The 17114-nt window shown below is 33.9% G+C and overlaps 1 protein-coding gene across 1 annotated transcript in view; it reads right to left on the reverse strand.

Annotated features, from left to right (window-relative positions):
• LOC105727117 (protein diaphanous homolog 3) overlaps window positions 1-17114 on the reverse strand; it is a 345513-nt gene that overhangs the window by 235982 nt on the left and 92417 nt on the right. The window contains exons 14-15 of the mRNA XM_064373482.1: window positions 12895-12989; window positions 8487-8588 (exon numbers count right to left, since the gene is read on the reverse strand). Of these exons, the coding sequence (XP_064229552.1) occupies window positions 8487-8588; window positions 12895-12989 (197 nt within the window). The remainder of the gene's footprint in view (window positions 1-8486; window positions 8589-12894; window positions 12990-17114) is intronic.

Consider the following 17114-nt stretch of genomic DNA (forward strand, 5'->3'; position numbering starts at 1 on the left):
TAAGATTTAAAATAGCTAGAAATATAGTTATGAAATAATAGTTTATTATTTCAAACAAACCTTCTCATTGTGTAAAAAAACATTTCCAGATGAGATTACCAAATGGCTGTCTAAAGCATCATGGAACTTGAGGTACCTTAGTCAACTGGACAAAGTAGCGGCAGTGGATGAACGGAACTTCTATTTTCTAGGAAGAGAAGACAGTAGATTCTTCCAACTTCAGACTGGCACAACTTATGTAATTGACAGACAACATCAAAAATGAATTATTAAAGAGAAAAGGAAGTAGTAATTACAAGAAACCAATATGGGTTCTTGAAAAAATTATATCACAGTAACTGCAATGCATGTCTTTTGTTAGGAGATTGAACTCTGCGAAATATGATTGATTTTGTACCTGGATATTTGCAAAGCCTTGAAATAGTCAACACCTAAAGAATGCAAGAAAGATCTGGAGATACTTGGTCTGGGAAAGCATTGGTTTGGTGGAGATACCTCATCAGGCTCCTTGCCTATCTTGGTCAATCTTTATTATAAAGTGTTTCGATAAGCCATGATTCTTGTACCAAATCACAATTTCCTAAACATCTTTTAGGAAATAAAACTACTAAGTACTAAAACAAGTACTGTATAGAGTACCATGAGTAGTCACACTCAGAACAACATGGCCTTCTGAGTTAAAGATCAGGAAAAAGTTCAATCTAAGGTGTTGTACAAGACAAGCCTACAAGTTAATTGGCAAGAACACTTAGGGCATAAGTTCTCTTCTTTTAAAAAAAAAAAGGGTGAATTATGCACCAAGTTATTGATTTCTTGGTCTACTTTTGAATTAACTGATTTTCACTCACAGAGAAATCATCTACAGATTAATTTTTAACATAAATCTCAAAAATACTCAACATGATTTTTAAAAATACTGTTTTCATTTTATTGTTCTTGCTATATTTTTTCCATCCTTTCTGTTCAACTCTCCTGTATTTCATACATTCATTTAACCTATATTTATTATGTGGCACTACGTGTCAGTAGATGTGCCACACACTGGGAATAGAAAGATAAGCATAATACACTCTACCCTGTCAAAAAGTTCAGAGCATAAAGACTGTGACTTGTAAAATAACACTTATATTCCAGTATAATACAAGCCATTTAGAGATATGCACAGGGTTCTGTGGTAACAAAGAGGAAAGATACTGAATATTGCAGAGAATGAAGTGTTAGGGAAAGCTCCCCAAAGAGGCTTCCTCAAAGGGGAAAGGAAGGAAAAGCAGAATATTGACAGGCTAGAGCACGATGCTTTCAGAGCTCAGCAAATTGTCTAGCAATGATGAAGCAGAAAGAGAAAAGTAAGATATGAGGTAGAAAGGGAATGGCAGGAACTGTTTCATTGAAAGCCATAATGCTGGGTGGGAAGGACAGGATTATAGATGAGCCTGAGAAAACATTTAGGGGTAATAGGTATGTTCATTATCTTGATTGTTGTAATCATTTCATGGATGTTTTCATATGTTAAAATTATTCAACTGCTATACTTTAAATATATGCCATTTATTGTGTCACTTTACCTAAATGATGCCTTTTTTAAAGGCCTAATGCTCCTCTAAGAATTTTGGGTATCAATGTGAAAGTCTCAGGGAGCAACTGAAGGAATTTAGAGTCAGTGAAACACATATAGGGGCATTTCATTCTCCATTTTACATCTTTACAAGATCCTCCATTTAATCAAATTAAAGAATTAACTAACTGCTATTTTCCATGCACCTATCATGTACGAAGAACCAGTGTGTCCCCAAAAAAATAACACATCTCTATCATTAAGTGAGTAATGTAGATTTTCTTTATTTTAATTCACTTTTAAAACCAAACTTAAAAGATGCAAGATAAGCAGATGTCATAAATAAAAGTAAAAAGACAAGAGGCAGTGAGAAAAATTGCAAACATTTACAAGACTAGCATTATAGAATATATAAGGAGCTCTTACAAGCTATAAGTCAATAAAATAGGAAAATCAACACTATTAACAGGGAATTCTAAGAAAAAATATAAACAACAAATAAATATATAACTGCTTCAATCTCATTTAATAACCAGGATATATAAAATAAGTAAAATAAAAGTCACCAAATAAAAAAGAAAAACAATATTAGTGATTATGCAAGGAAAAGAACCTCACTTATATTATTCATAAAAGTGCAGTTGACATGCCTTATGGAAAGGCAATTTGACAGTAACTAGCAAGATTAAAAAGGCCTTTCAATTTAGCAATTCAAATTCTAAGACTATTTCCTAAAGAAATAATATAATGAATAATAACAAAAGTATGATTGTAAGATGATTTACACTGATTCACTCTCAATTTATTTAATACTCAGAACCATGCATTGTAGGTAGGCACTATTATTGTCCCTGTTATAGGCAAAATAACGGTCCCTCAAAGATATCCATGTCCTAATACCTGATATTTTTGAATGTTTTATCTTACATAGGAAAAGGGACTTTGTAGATGTTATAAAGGATCATGAGATGGTGAAGATTACCCTGGATTATCTGGGAAGAACCAATATAATCACAGGATCTTTATAAGAGGGAAGCAGGAGGGTCAGAGAAGGGGTTGTAATGACAAAAATAGAAGTCAGAGCAATGCTGAACCATGAACCAAGGAATGCGGGCAGTTTCTCAAAGCTGGAAAAAGCAAGGAAATAAATTTTTCCTCTAGAGACCTCGGAAGGAATGCACCCCAGCCAAACCATTTTGGACTACTGATCTCCAGAACTGCAAGACCATAAACTTGTATTGTTTTAAGCCACTAAGTTAGTGGTAATTTGTTATAGCAGCAACAGTAAACTAATATAGTCTTACTTCATAAATAAGGAAACACCAGTACCAAAAAATGAGTATCTACCAAAGATCATATAGCTAGGAATAGGTACAGCTAGGATTTAAAGCCAGACCATGTTCATAGCTATACTAATGCACTGCCTTCAAATACATACACGAAGATGTATACAGAATCATTTTTTTAAAAACCTGAGGCAGGATGGGAAACTAGAACTAAGTATCCTTCATTAAGAGAATGATTAAAAGGAAAAATCATAATATGGGCTATAAAACACAACACAAGAATTTAAAAACAGTACAACATGAAAAACATATTCAAAATATATGACTCAGGAAAAAAAGTTTCAGAACAATGGATTTTTTTCCTAATGTTCATATGAACATGCATACATTGGTAAATACATAGAAATGGAATTAGAAGTCCAAAAGATTGTTAAAAATGTTAATTGTGTGGAATGAAATGAGGTAGTGGGATACAGGGAACCTCTACATTGTATTCAATATTTTTATGTTATTTGAATGTTTTACAATGAGAATATATGGTGTATTTTAAAGCAAGACATTTTAAATGCAGGGAGATATGTATGAACTTCCTACAACATTTTTCATTAAAAAGGCCTCAGCTGCACAAAGTTTAAAAGCCCTGCCCTACAGTGACACCAAATGGTGGTAGATCAAAATACAGCACACAAAAAGGACATTTGTTCAATTCAATCTTCCTATAAAGGTTTGATTCCTTTGAAGAACAGGCAGCTTAACAGAATTAAATAACATGGAGACAAATACTCAAAAACTTCGAGTTTTTAATCAAAGAGAGTCTAGTACACCAAGCTTCAATTGCAAATTTTTAGGTCTTTCCAAACTTCAGCTAATCTTCTGATCCCACTGAATATTTACATAAATCATTTCTCACAGTTAAACCACCCCACTGTGAGCACTGTGATTTTACCTAATAGCTTATTATCAAAGAAACCCTACAAATACAAGAAATGCAGTTATACAACTAAAGTCAGGCTCTACTCCCTGGGAACCAACCTTTGGTAAGTAGGTAATATTTTGGGAGGATGGACAAGAAGGTGTTGGGGCTGAAGAGGGATGGAAAGAATCCAAGAAGAGATACAAGCAATGACTCCAACTAATGACAAAGTATATTTTCATTTGTTAATCTAGTGATAGAAAATTAAGCTGAATAAAAGAGGAGGCTATTGCCTCTCAAATACACACCAATTTGTTCACAAGAAAATTTTGTCCTGGACTGTCCAGGAAAAAGAATATTTCAAATTAAGCACATTAGTCAGTATTCAGTGTCTTCTGCCCAGAAACTTAACAAACAAAAACAGCACACAAATGGCTTTATTCATTTCAAGCCACTACAAAAAGCTATAGAGACAGACGCCCTCTCAGGGCATTCCTCTAAAACACAATTTGGCCAGGATCCTTAGTCTCTTGGCATTAGAGATTATTGGATTTTTGATGTGTTACTTTTCATATGCCAAAATCTCCTAGAAAACACAGGACATAAATTATAATCATCTACAAAAACAAGTCAATAATATAATTAAGCTGTAAGGCCCTGAAATCATGTAACTGTATTCCAATCCTAATAGCTACAAGTTAACCTACGACCACATGTCATCAGCACTATTTTACCCAACACATGGATGATAGGCTCTAGAAGACCTTGAGAGCTATCCTGATCAAATGGGTCCATGTTGTCACAAGAACCACAAGGAGATTAGTTCAAGAAGGTAACTTAAGTTTCTGAATTACTATAAATAACAGATGAATGACTAAGAACTGAGTACCACAAAAAGTATTCATGTCTACTACATAGACATTTAAGACTCTAAATTAGAAAGACAGGTAATATCAGCATTAAATAATTTTGCTTCCAATTTCAACAGAGACATAAATATGAACATGAAAGTCTATATTACAGAAAATGTGAAAAAACAGACATATCAAATGGCTTACTGGTTAGAAGTTTTAAGAATATACAATTTAGTAGAAACTAACATAATAATTCTCACAGTAAATTTGTATACCATACTCTATAAGATATAGAGCCCTGGAAAACTGTATCCAAGTAATACAAAGTAAAAGTAAGACATATAGCTGGGTGTGGTGGCTCACACCTGTAATCCCAGCACTTTGGGAGGCTGAGGTGGGCAGATTACAAGGTCAAGAGATTGAGATCATCCTGGCCAACATGGTGAAACCCCATCTCTACTAAAAATACAAAAAATTAGCTGGGCGTGGTGGTGTGCGTCTATAATCCCAGCTACTCGGGAGTCTGAGGCAGGAGAATCGCTTGAACCCATGAGGCAGAGGTTGAAGTAAGCTGAGATTGCACCACTCCACTCCAGCCTGGAGACCAGTATATAAATTATTTCTGATATATGCTAATTGGACTTTAATTGACATTGGTTACTAATATTTTAGATGTGTTACTTTTACACCCTGACTTTCTATCAAAAAGAAAATAACATAAACACCAATGTCACGGTGGAGCTGCGCCTTATGTTTTTTAACTAATTCTTATAGTTGACTATATAATGCAAACAACTTTACTGAATTTAATCTACTCTCTCAAGTTTGGGTGTCAGTTTAAATAAAACGCACCTTTCCGAAAAATTTATAATTAATATAAATCAAATTAATGAATTTACATAATTGGATAAAAGAAACAGTGGCAAGTAAAAACAGTAGAATTTTAACTAGTTTTTGTTCAAGTGAAAATGCTAGAAATCACACCATCAGTCTACGGAACCTAAAGATCAAACAGTTAAGAGCTAGTTTATCTACAGTGAAAAACAAATGAAAAGTCAAGCTTTGGTGCTATTTGGAGCTGGGAAAGAACTAAGGCTACCCCAAACTTTTGACTTTTTCTTATTTCTAACTGTGTGATAACTTTTCAGGTAGAAATGATTAGTACATTTCAAATGTACTTTAAATTTAGGCTAAATCAAGAAGTAAACATCTTTTTAAGGCAAGGATGTCTTATAGAAATATGCAGTTTAATTCATCTCAAGTTAATTGCCCATTTTTTATATAAATACTTCAAAAAGTTTATTACTTTAAAAATGAAACATTATTATAGAAGTCTTATATAAATACAACTGATAATTATAATCAATTTCTTAAAATCATCAAATTACTCTCTTACTGATACAAGGTTGATAAACTGAAAACATATTATTCTTTAATAAGTTAGCAAAAGTTTTTAATCTAGAAAGGAGTACAGAAAATTTCAGATGTTCTACACTGTCTAACGCTCTATGACCAGTATTTTTTTGGTTAACGATCAAGGATTGTTTGGCACTTTAAGCAGGTTTCCCACTTCTTTTTGGATAGCAGAAGTTGAGAAGTAGTGTGAGCCAGATTGGAAATAGTGAAAATTAGAAATGGAAAAAGGTAAAATCAAAGAGCATTATTATTTGATTAAAGGAAAAAAAAGGATTTCATTTTGTTCCTCAACTTTCATTCTGTTTTTCCACCAATACAATTACCTTTTAAAATATTACTACCGTTGAAACCAGAACTTAAAACGATTTGTTCAGGAGTATTCATATAATCAATAGATGACTAAAACATTGTTCATACTGTCTATAGGAGATGTTTTTCAATAGCATTACTCTTTCCAATTTACATTTCATTGCCACTCAGGTATGACTCAGCATGAAATGCGTAGATTCCAGATCAAGTTTGAGTTGACATGTCCTGAAAGGGAAGTGATCCATCCCCATCTTAAAATAAAAACTATTACCTCTAGCATTGGTATTTGGCAATTCATTTGTTTTAATTTGCCGATTGCCAAAAGTATACTCTTTGTAAATCAAAGCTTTTTAATGTGAATTCTAAATTTTTAACAAGACATAACTTGGCTATTTTAAATAAATTGAAAATATCTGCAAATTTGAGCAGTCTTCTTGAATCACTAGAACAGAGAAAGTTTTAAACCTTTACTATGATGATAGGCAACATAAAAAATTACTTGTTAAATAGACATTTTCATATAACCTTGAATGGTATCAGATTTAATGTACACGGGAAATATTTCAACAACTGTAATTTTACATAATTATTTTAATTCAAGAATCAAAACACAGGTAAAAATAAACACTCTAAATAGCCCGTGGTTAAAAATGTAATGCATATTCTCCCTTATTCACCTATTTTCATATGGAAGACATGGTAAATAAAGTATCAAATAGACAAACTGACCAGGTAATAGAAAACAAAGCAAGTGACGAAATACAGAGAAAAGAAAGGAGACAGAAAAAGGGTGGGCAGGGAAGAGAATACCCTGAAGAATTAGATTAAAAAGTGAAAAATTTTTTTGTTGTGATAAAGACAATGAATTTAAAAGTTTTAGAATAGGCCAGGAGCAGTGGCCCATACCTGTAATCCCAGACTTTGGCAAGCGGATCACCTGAGGTCAGGAGTTCGAGACTAGCCCGGCCAACACGGTGAAACAACATCTCTACTAAAAATACAAAAAAAAAAAAAAAAAAAAAAAGCCATGTATAGTGGCAGGTGCCTGTAATCCCAGCTACTCCAGAGGGTGAGGCAAGAGAATCACTTGAACCTGGGAGGTAGAGGTTGCAGTGAGCTGAGACTGTGCCACTGCACTCCAGCCTGGGCGACAGAGGAAGATTCTGTCTCAAAAAAAAAAAAAAGTTTTCCAATGAAAATAAGAAGACTGTGAAGAAGGAAAACCATGCTTTTTCCTTTTGTGTTCTATTTAGAGTTTTTTGAACTTTGGTGGAAGTGAGGAGGAGTAGAGTGGATTTATAAAGAGATAGGAAGGAATTTAAAAGCAAATATCTACGAGGAGCAGGCACAGCTATTAAGTAACTCAACCTGAATTTTTAAAATTCTGTCAAACAAAATTCCATCTTGGCCCTGGAGATTATTAATATAACTGAAGATGAAAGAGAAAAAATAAACAACCTTATGAGAGAAACAAAACTAAAGTATTGTTATAATGACAAAATGTAATTAGCCTAAAAATAATAATTTAATGGTAGGAGAAAAGAACACAGAAAAGAAACCTTGATAAAAATCTTAAAATTTTAAGTTGCAATACAGCTAATATATGCCACTAGAAATTCTTTTCACCACTTTAGACCCCAGCTTCTATAAAATAAAAGGCTAGAACAAGATGATTATCAAGCTGCCTCAAAGATTTTCTAAAATGAATTCAGTTTTCATCCTAAATGCCAAGAAAGAGACTATATTTATAATTTCAGTCTAAACTATGAGATGAATTCAAGTAAGTGATCAGAAGGAGAAACTGAAGTACTCTTGCAATATGTAGGAATACACAGCTCTAGAATAAATCACAAATATACTCTCTATTCATAAGAAATACAGTTTTTATTTTACATTGACATTAAATAGAGAGCAAAAAAATTATACATACACTTTTCAAAAGCGCCTTGGACTTCATTTAATGCTAGAGTTTCAATACATATTTTAAATCAAGATAATTTCACATGAATATCCTCAGGTTTAAAAAAAAGCAAGATGGACATTAAATGTATGTGATCACTCACATGCTTTTTTACATTTAACGATATAAAAACACTTGACATGTTCTCTTGTTTGGCACAGTATAAAAATCCTCTCTGAGACTTGGTACTTACCACAACAGCAAACTGCTCAGGTTCACATAAGTTGTTATATTCACTCTTGAACTGAGACAATGAATTTAATTGCTCCTGATCAGGAAGATGCTTTATTAAGTTCTAAAAATTAAAACCAGAAGGAAAGATCTTCACTAAAGGCACTTCTTGAATTTTAAATATATAATTTAAAAATTAATCTTTAGTTTTATTTCCAGGTAACCTCCTTCCTAATAAGCCTTAAGCAAAACTCCCTGCATCTTGAAAACAGTTAATTTTCTATTTCTCTATCCCAGAGTTATTATATATTCAAATCAAGCACTACTGAAACTGAATGTTTATTTGATTAGCTATATAATTGAGAAAGAGAACTCAACCTATACCAAAGGAACAGCTTTCTCACCTGGATGAATGTGATCCATTACATTTCAGCTTTAGGGAATTAAATGTCAGAAATTTCAGGGAAAGCCAAACATATTTTAACACTTCACTCAGGAGGATAAAAGAAATCATCATATTGCTACAAAAAGGCACGGGAAGGGGCAGAATAGAAATCAAGGGAATTTTAATGGCAGTGCTTGCAAGATTTACCAATAGGATTACAGTTTTAATAGTAACTGAAGATGTCTCTAAAACAAAGACAAAGTAACTTTTCTGATCTGAAAGAAAATTTTAAAAGGTGTTGAAGACACATGATGATTGATACACCTTGCAGATAAAAAGATCCTTTAGAAACTTACGCCGCACACTTAAGAGAGCGACTTGAAGAAAGAATAAAAGAATACACAAGACTACATCTTCCTGATAGAACTTAAGTGATTAAAGAATTCCTTGGACAAAGTCTATATAGATCCATTGTATCAAAATATAATCAACTATAATAGTGTTACAAGAAGTTAGTGCATTGATATTAAAATTAAGATAAAAAAGAGTGGTTGGTGCTCACAATTCCAAATTACAGCATAAGTAAATTCTGTACAAGTCCAAAGTCGAATACAAACTATAATTAAGCCTAAATCATGCTATATATATTTATGGGGGGAAATTCCCCAAACGTGTTATTAGTTAAAAATACTGTTAGAGAATGTTATACATCAAAAGCAATTAGATCAAAGAATAGCTTATTGACTCACTGTGTACCTTTGGACAAAAACTTGGTTAACTGGCCAAAAACAAAACAAAAAAAGTGGCATTTTAAGATCATCCCTAGACAAAGTATTCACTATTAATACTATCAAACTGAATAAAAATAAAAGCATATGATTTCCCCACATAAACAGAAATTTCTCTTAGTGGAATTGCTTGAGACCAGGTTATTTATATTTTTTTTTACCCATTCTAGTTGACAGTTGGATTGTGAGTTAGATTTTATTACATCAGGCCTCTGAATTTCTTTAGCATCCTTTTAGATGACAATCAAATCCCCCTGAATATCTAATATATAATTAGGTTTTCATCTTTCATTTGAATTTTTTTATTTTTCACTTCATTAATTTTACATTCTAACATAAAAATACTATTGTGATTTTTCAGTGTATGGTCCCAACCTCCCTTTGTCTCTCCCCATAGACAAATTTCCCATACCCTTCACAAATCTTAAGCTCCTGTCCAGCTATATTCTGCACAGATATGCACACATGCCCAGCTTTTCCCTCACAGCTCACAGTATTATTACTGCCTAAACAATCACCCTTCACTATATTGTTCATGCAACTCCTCTCCTCTATTCTACATCTATACATATTCAGCCTTTACATACCCCTGCCTCCACACATACACTCACAAAGCATACTCCCCCAACATATTCTATTGTTCTAAACCAATCTTAAAATTTTGCTTACCTTGCTTTACAATTATGTACGTAAATGTCATTTCCCTTGCCAAACTATAAATTCCAAGAAGGTCAAGTCTAATCCTTACTGAGACTAATATACAGCCAGGTATAGTGGCTCATGACTATAATCCAGAACTTTGGGAGGCTGAGGTGGGCAGATCACTTGAGGACAGGAGTTCAAGACAAGCCTGGCCAACATGGTGAAAACCCATTTCTACTAAAAATACAAAAATTAGCTGGGCATGGTGGCAGGTGCCTGAAATCCCAGCTACTTGGGAGGCTGAGGCAGAAGATTTGCTTGAATCCAGAAGGCGGAGGTTGCAGTGGGCCGAGATCACAACATTGCACTCCATCCTGAGTGACAGAGTGAGACTCTGTCTCAAAAAGAAACAAAAGTAATAAAAAATAAAAATTATTGAGCCTAATACAATCCCTGGACATGGCATATAAACTATTTGCAAAATGAATTAATAAATGACTGATATGACAAATACAGGTAAATGGGTAAAAAATGATGTGGGAAAAGTGGCATGAAAAATGGCAAAACAATGACATACTGCTGACCTCTAGATGTAATATGAATAAATAACTAAATATGTCAAAATATAATCATCACAGTGAACACAGCAACCTAAATCATGATTATTATAACATAAAGCTCTGTTTCCATGCCCTGGTCAAAATAGGAAGTTCTTCACATTAAAATGAGGACTATACTTTTAAAATTAAGAGTTCAAATAAAAAGAAATTGTTATTTTTTAATGAATACATTAAAACTTTATATATGTTCAAAATAAATTTTTATGTTTTAAAAATACTCGACTGGTTTTATATTTAGAAAGTATGATAGGCACAACAATGACACCTATTCTTAAAGATGTAGCCCAAAACCTGAGAAAATATTAAGTTAAATGGCAAAGGGAATTTAGGTTATAGACGGAATTAAAGTTGCTATCAGCTGACCTTAGAGTGGTTATCCCGAATTATTTGGATGTGCCCAATGTAATCAAAAAGTCCTTAAAAGTAGAAATGAAAAAACAATAGAGCTGGAGTGAGATGTGACTGTGAGACAAAGGAATCGAAGGATGCAAGATTGCTGGCTTGGAAGATGAAGGAACGGATCCACAAGCCATGGAATATGAGCAACCATGAGAAGCTGGAAATACAAACGGATTCTTCCCTATAGCCTACAAAAAGAAACACAGGCCGTTCTGCCAATACTTTGATGTTAGCATAGTAAGACCAATATCAGACTCCTGTTTTACAGGAATATAAGAAAATAAATTGTATTATTTTAAGCACATAAGTTTTTGGTGAATTGTTATAGTATCAATAGAAATCTAATATGTTAAAAAATATATGGAGCTGAATGTACTTCAGACATGAATTTTAAAAAGTAAATCATCTTTTTTCTATTATAAAACAAAACCATGTGTTCATTTAAAACATTCATGTAATCAAGCTAAAAGCTACTCTGTAAATATTTAACTAATTCATTATAAGAAATACAAACAAGCATTAAGTAGAAAAATTTTATTTAAGGAACTTGGAATCTATTCCCAGCAAGACGGCACACACATAATCAACATGAACAAAGATGAAAATCCAGTAAAAAGAAAGAGAGTGAAAAAAAATGCTTAAATAAAAGTAGTTGAATTAGGTAGTTGATGAGTCTCAGAGACTCACAGCACAAATAACTAGTGAAATTATATGACCACTACATTTACAAGATAGGAAAAGCAAAACTCAGAACAACTTCCAAAGATATCATTTACTGATTAGTTAAAATGTTCAAAATAATTTGATTGCTTGCTGGCAAAGCAAATATTTCACCAAAGAAACAAATATTTGGTTTCTTTTTATTGTTAAGTAATTATTTTCCTAAATATATCCACTATCAGAACAAAAGGTGGTAAGCTGAAGATTTTGTCTTACTACATAATTTGTGTTTTGATTCTCCAACTTTAAATTTTATCAAGATATACGTTATTGATTTCTTATGTGGAATTCAGCAATAACTTCGACACGATTCATTTGAATTCATTTGAAAATGAATTCATTTGAAAATACTATCAATAAAAACCATTAATAAAAATCTTCTAGCCTTCTGAATAAATTAAGAATACTATGTAAACAATCTCTAATATTCATAGGAGCCCAACTGACTCAAGGAAGAATTGTTAGTAAGGGTAATTGTAAATAAATGAAAACTCCCTTAATCTTATATTCCATGTAATAATATCTTCATAAGCTAAAGAAAAACACATTCTAAAAGGGCCATAGAAACAAATTTTAAGTAACACATTAATAATCTAAACTATAACAAAAAAATGTAAAATTAAACAATTTGCTTTCAGAAACAATAACTTAAAATTACTTAAAATGTAATCATTGATCGCATTATATTTCATATGCAGTTAAGAGAAGATGCAGCTTTCTCTCCTGGCAATGCAGAAGTTATGCTAAAACTAATTATGCAGCAATGATTTTCCAGTTGAATGATTTGGGTTAAGAACTTTGCTTCACTTACAGATTTCTATTTAATGAGAAACTTGCAATGAAATATTGAAATTTAAGCTGTGCCTCTTTGTTTACCTGAATCATAGACTCTGCCAACTGTGTTTCATCTACTTCCAATATCATCATTCTGATTTCCTCATATGGCACCCGAAAAGAGCTCAGGAAGATTGCTAAGAGAGAAAGAGAAAAAGAGAGAAAGGTTTACAATGAAGAAGGCTAAAAAGAAATTTCAGATGTAGCTCTATTTATAAAATTGACAATTGATAAAACAAGAGAATTCAAACATTTAATGTATTTATTATGGGGGAAACTTCCATTACCACATTTTATTCTCTTCCGCAGTTTTAAAACTAGTGTTTAAACAACAATCCTGTGTTATTGCACTGGATCCAAGGTTTTTAAATGCTCAATTATTTATCTACCGTAGGAATGATGCCAACTTTCATGTGATAACAAAAAATGAAATGAGTTAGGTACACTATAAAAACATCACATTGTAATGAAAATAATAAAACCACAGTACAGGCCGGGCGCGGTGGCTCAAGCCTGTAATCCCAGCACTTTGGGAGGCCGAGGCGGGTGGATCACGAGGTCAAGAGATCGAGACCATCCTGGTCAATATTGTGAAACCCCGTCTCTACTAATACAAAAAAATTAGCTGGGCATGGTGGCGCGTGCCTGTAATCCCAGCTACTCAGGAAGCTGAGGCAGGAGAATTGCCTGAACCCAGGAGGCGGAGGTTGCAGTGAGCCGAGATCGCGCCATTGCACTCCAGCCTGGGTAACGAGAGCGAAACTCCGTCTCAAAAAAAAAAAAAAAAACCCACAGTACATGCATTCAATATTTATCTAAACATATGTATTATTTGCTTTTATCTCTTCTAGCCTTAGGAAAGAGTTCAGGAAAAAGTATTTTAAGAAAACTGCTAGGCTGGGTGCGGTGGCTCACGCCTGTAATCCCAGCACTTTGGGAGGCCGAGGCAGGTAGATCACAAGGTCAAGAGATCAAGACCATCCTGGTCAACATGGTGAAACCCCATCTCTACTAAAAAATACAAAAAATTAGCTGGGCATGGTGGCGCGTGCTTGTAATCCCAGCTACTCAGGAGGCTGAGGCAGGAGAATTGCCTGAACCCAGGAGGCGGAGGTTGCGGTGAGCCGAGATCGCACCATTGCAATCCAGCATAGGTAACAAGAGTGAAACTCCATCTCAAAAAAAAAAAAAAAGAAAGAAAACTGCTTAGCAGTACATTAACACTTTTATAAGTAATAGTAGTACTTTGCTATTCAGAAACATTGTAAACAGTACACTAGAGAAATCTTTATATGCAATTAAAGCTTAAAATACCCAATTTTAGAAAACACATTCTCATTGAAAATTATCCAAATGGACTAGATAGTACAGTATGTTATTACTGAGAATTCTAAGTACTATTTACATCTTTCTTGATGCCTCTTATATCAACTAATAATTTTATCCAAAGTTATTGAAGTATAAGGATATTTTCACAGCAACAGATATAATGCTTTTGCTAGTTTACCCCTTATTCTACTATTATGTTTCTACATTCAAGATGTCACTACTTAACCATACCCAGCACCTGCAAATCAATAGCCTGTTTTTTTTTTTAATTTAGTGAATTTCTAAGTCATATGGTATGTGTATTTCTAGATAAAGACACTATGTTCAGCATCTCATATCTGTGGGGTCTGCATTCACAAATTTGACCAACTATGGATCAAATTCAATCCACAGTAGATTCAATCTAAAGATATAGAAACATGGATAAAAAAGCCAACTATAAGGAACTTGAGCATCTTTGGACTTTGGTATTCATCAGGGGTCCTGGAACCAATCCCTCTGATATCAAAGGATGACTATATTTTACAAAACTCAGGAAATAGGATCTGCTACTTTTCTGTATTGAGGTTGTATTCCTGATTTGTGAGAATATCAAGTATCTCCTACAGATTAACAAGGACACCATCTGTGTTCATCATATCACCAATACACACAATTCTGAACCCAAGAAATCACAAATATGAAATAATTATGATAGAACTCACAGATGTCTATATAATCCCTAATGTCCCAAGAACAAGATAAAATATGTAAATGGTATGAATAAATAGAGATTTATAATACTACAAAAAATAACTCCATAGTAGACACTAGAATGTACAAAAAATATAATCACTGAAGATGGTGAAGTAGGGCTCTCCAGTAATTCTCCACCCCTACCTCACAGAAACATGAATTTGAACAATTAGCCACATGTGAAAATACTTTCAAAAGAGAGAAAACAAGTGAAAAATCATTGTACCTGCTACAGTCTAATACTAAAGAAAGATACATTGATGATATAAAGAATGTTTTACATTACCGATGTCAATCCCTTCCCCAATGTCAAGCACCATAGGAAAAAAAGAGATACTGTCCACTTGAATAAAAGAGAGGGAAGGGAACACAGAAATTTGCCTTTGTCTGTAACAACAAATCCACTACTGTAAAACGCTCATGGTCCCTGATTCGTGACAGGTATCTGCAATCTAAGCACCTAGACTTACACTGGTACCAGACAGGAATCTAATGGTCCTTTGAGAAAGACTTCAGTTCTGGCCCATGTCACTAAGAAATGACTACAGCAACTTTCGTTTACAGAAAATCCTCAGTGGCAAATAGGCAACAGAAGCTATGGGTTTCAGGAACCACCCTGGACTGCAACAGCATTAAGAATCACAAAAGTAAGCCTGATACTAGGCCAGCTGTGGGGGCAAAAAATTTCCAGCCTGGGCTGCACCGGCCAAATCACTTCTAGGCTTAGGGTACTCCCTAGCACTGCACCAACAACAGCAATCCATACCAGATACTCTACTTAATAACCCTAAATAGATTTACTGTTGAAAGATGACCTAAATTTAAAAAAAAAACAGGAGTTGCAATTCTCGTCTCTGATACAACAGACTTTAAACCAACAAAGATCAAAAGAGACAAAGAAGGGCATTACATAATGGTAAAAAGATCAATGCAATAAGAAGACCTGACTATCCTAAATATAGACGGGCCCAATACAGGAGCACCCACATACATGAAGATGACCTACAAAGAGACTTAGACTCCCACACAATAATAGTGGGAGACTTTAACACTCCACTGTCAATATTATACAGATCAATGAGACAGAAAATTAACAAGGATATTCAGGACTTGAATTCAGATCTGGACCAAGCAAATCTAATAGACATCTACAGAACTCTCCACCCCAAATCCACAGAATATACATTCTTCTCAGTACCACATCACACCTACTCTAAAACTGACCACATAATTGGAAGTAAATCACTCCTCAGCAAATGCAAAAGAAGAGAAATCATAACAAACAGTCTCTCAGACCACAGGGCAATCAATTAGTCTCAGAATTAAGAAACTAACTCAGAACCACACAACTTCATGGAAACTGAACAACTGGCTCCTGAATGTCGACTGTATAAACAATGAAATGAAGGCAGAAATAAAGATGTTCTTTGAAACCAACAAGAACGAAGACACAACGTACAGAATCTCTGGGACACATTTAAAGCAATGTCTAGAGGGAAATTTAGAGCAATAAATGCCCACATGAGAAGTGAGGAAAGATCTAAAATTGACACCCTATCATCAAAATTGAAAGAGCTAGAGGAGCAACATCAAAAAAATGCAAAAGCTAGCAGAAGACAACAAACAACTAAGACTCGAGCAGAAATGAAGGAGACAGAAACACAAAAAAACCGTTCAAAAAATTAATAAATCCAGGAGCTGGTGTTTTGAAAAGATCAACAAAATAGGCTGCTAGCCAGATTAATAAAAAAGAAAAGAGAGAAGAATCAAATAGATGCAATAAAAAATGATAAAGGGGATATCAACACCGATTCCACAGAAATACAAACTACCATCAGAGATTACTACAAACAACTCTATGCACATAAACCAGTAAACCTGGAAGAAATGGATAAACTCTTGGACACTTGCACCCTCCCAAGCCTAAATGAGGAAGAAGTTGAAAGCTTGAATAGACCAATAACAAGGGTTGAAGGTGAGGCAGCAATTAATAGCGTACCAACCAAAAAAAGCCCAGGTGCAGATGAGTTCACAGCCAAATTCTACCAGACACACAAACAGGAGCTGGTATTACTCCTTCTGAAACTATTCCAAACAATACAAAAAGAGGGAATCCTTCCCAAATCATTTTATGAGACCAACATCATCCTGATACCAAAACTCAGCAGAGAATCAACAAAAAAGAAAACTTCAGGCCA

Source organism: Aotus nancymaae, unplaced genomic scaffold, assembly GCF_030222135.1.
Source record: "Aotus nancymaae isolate 86718 unplaced genomic scaffold, 86718_ANA_hifiasm-v0.15.2.pri h1tg000009l, whole genome shotgun sequence".
NCBI lineage: Eukaryota > Metazoa > Chordata > Mammalia > Primates > Aotidae > Aotus > Aotus nancymaae.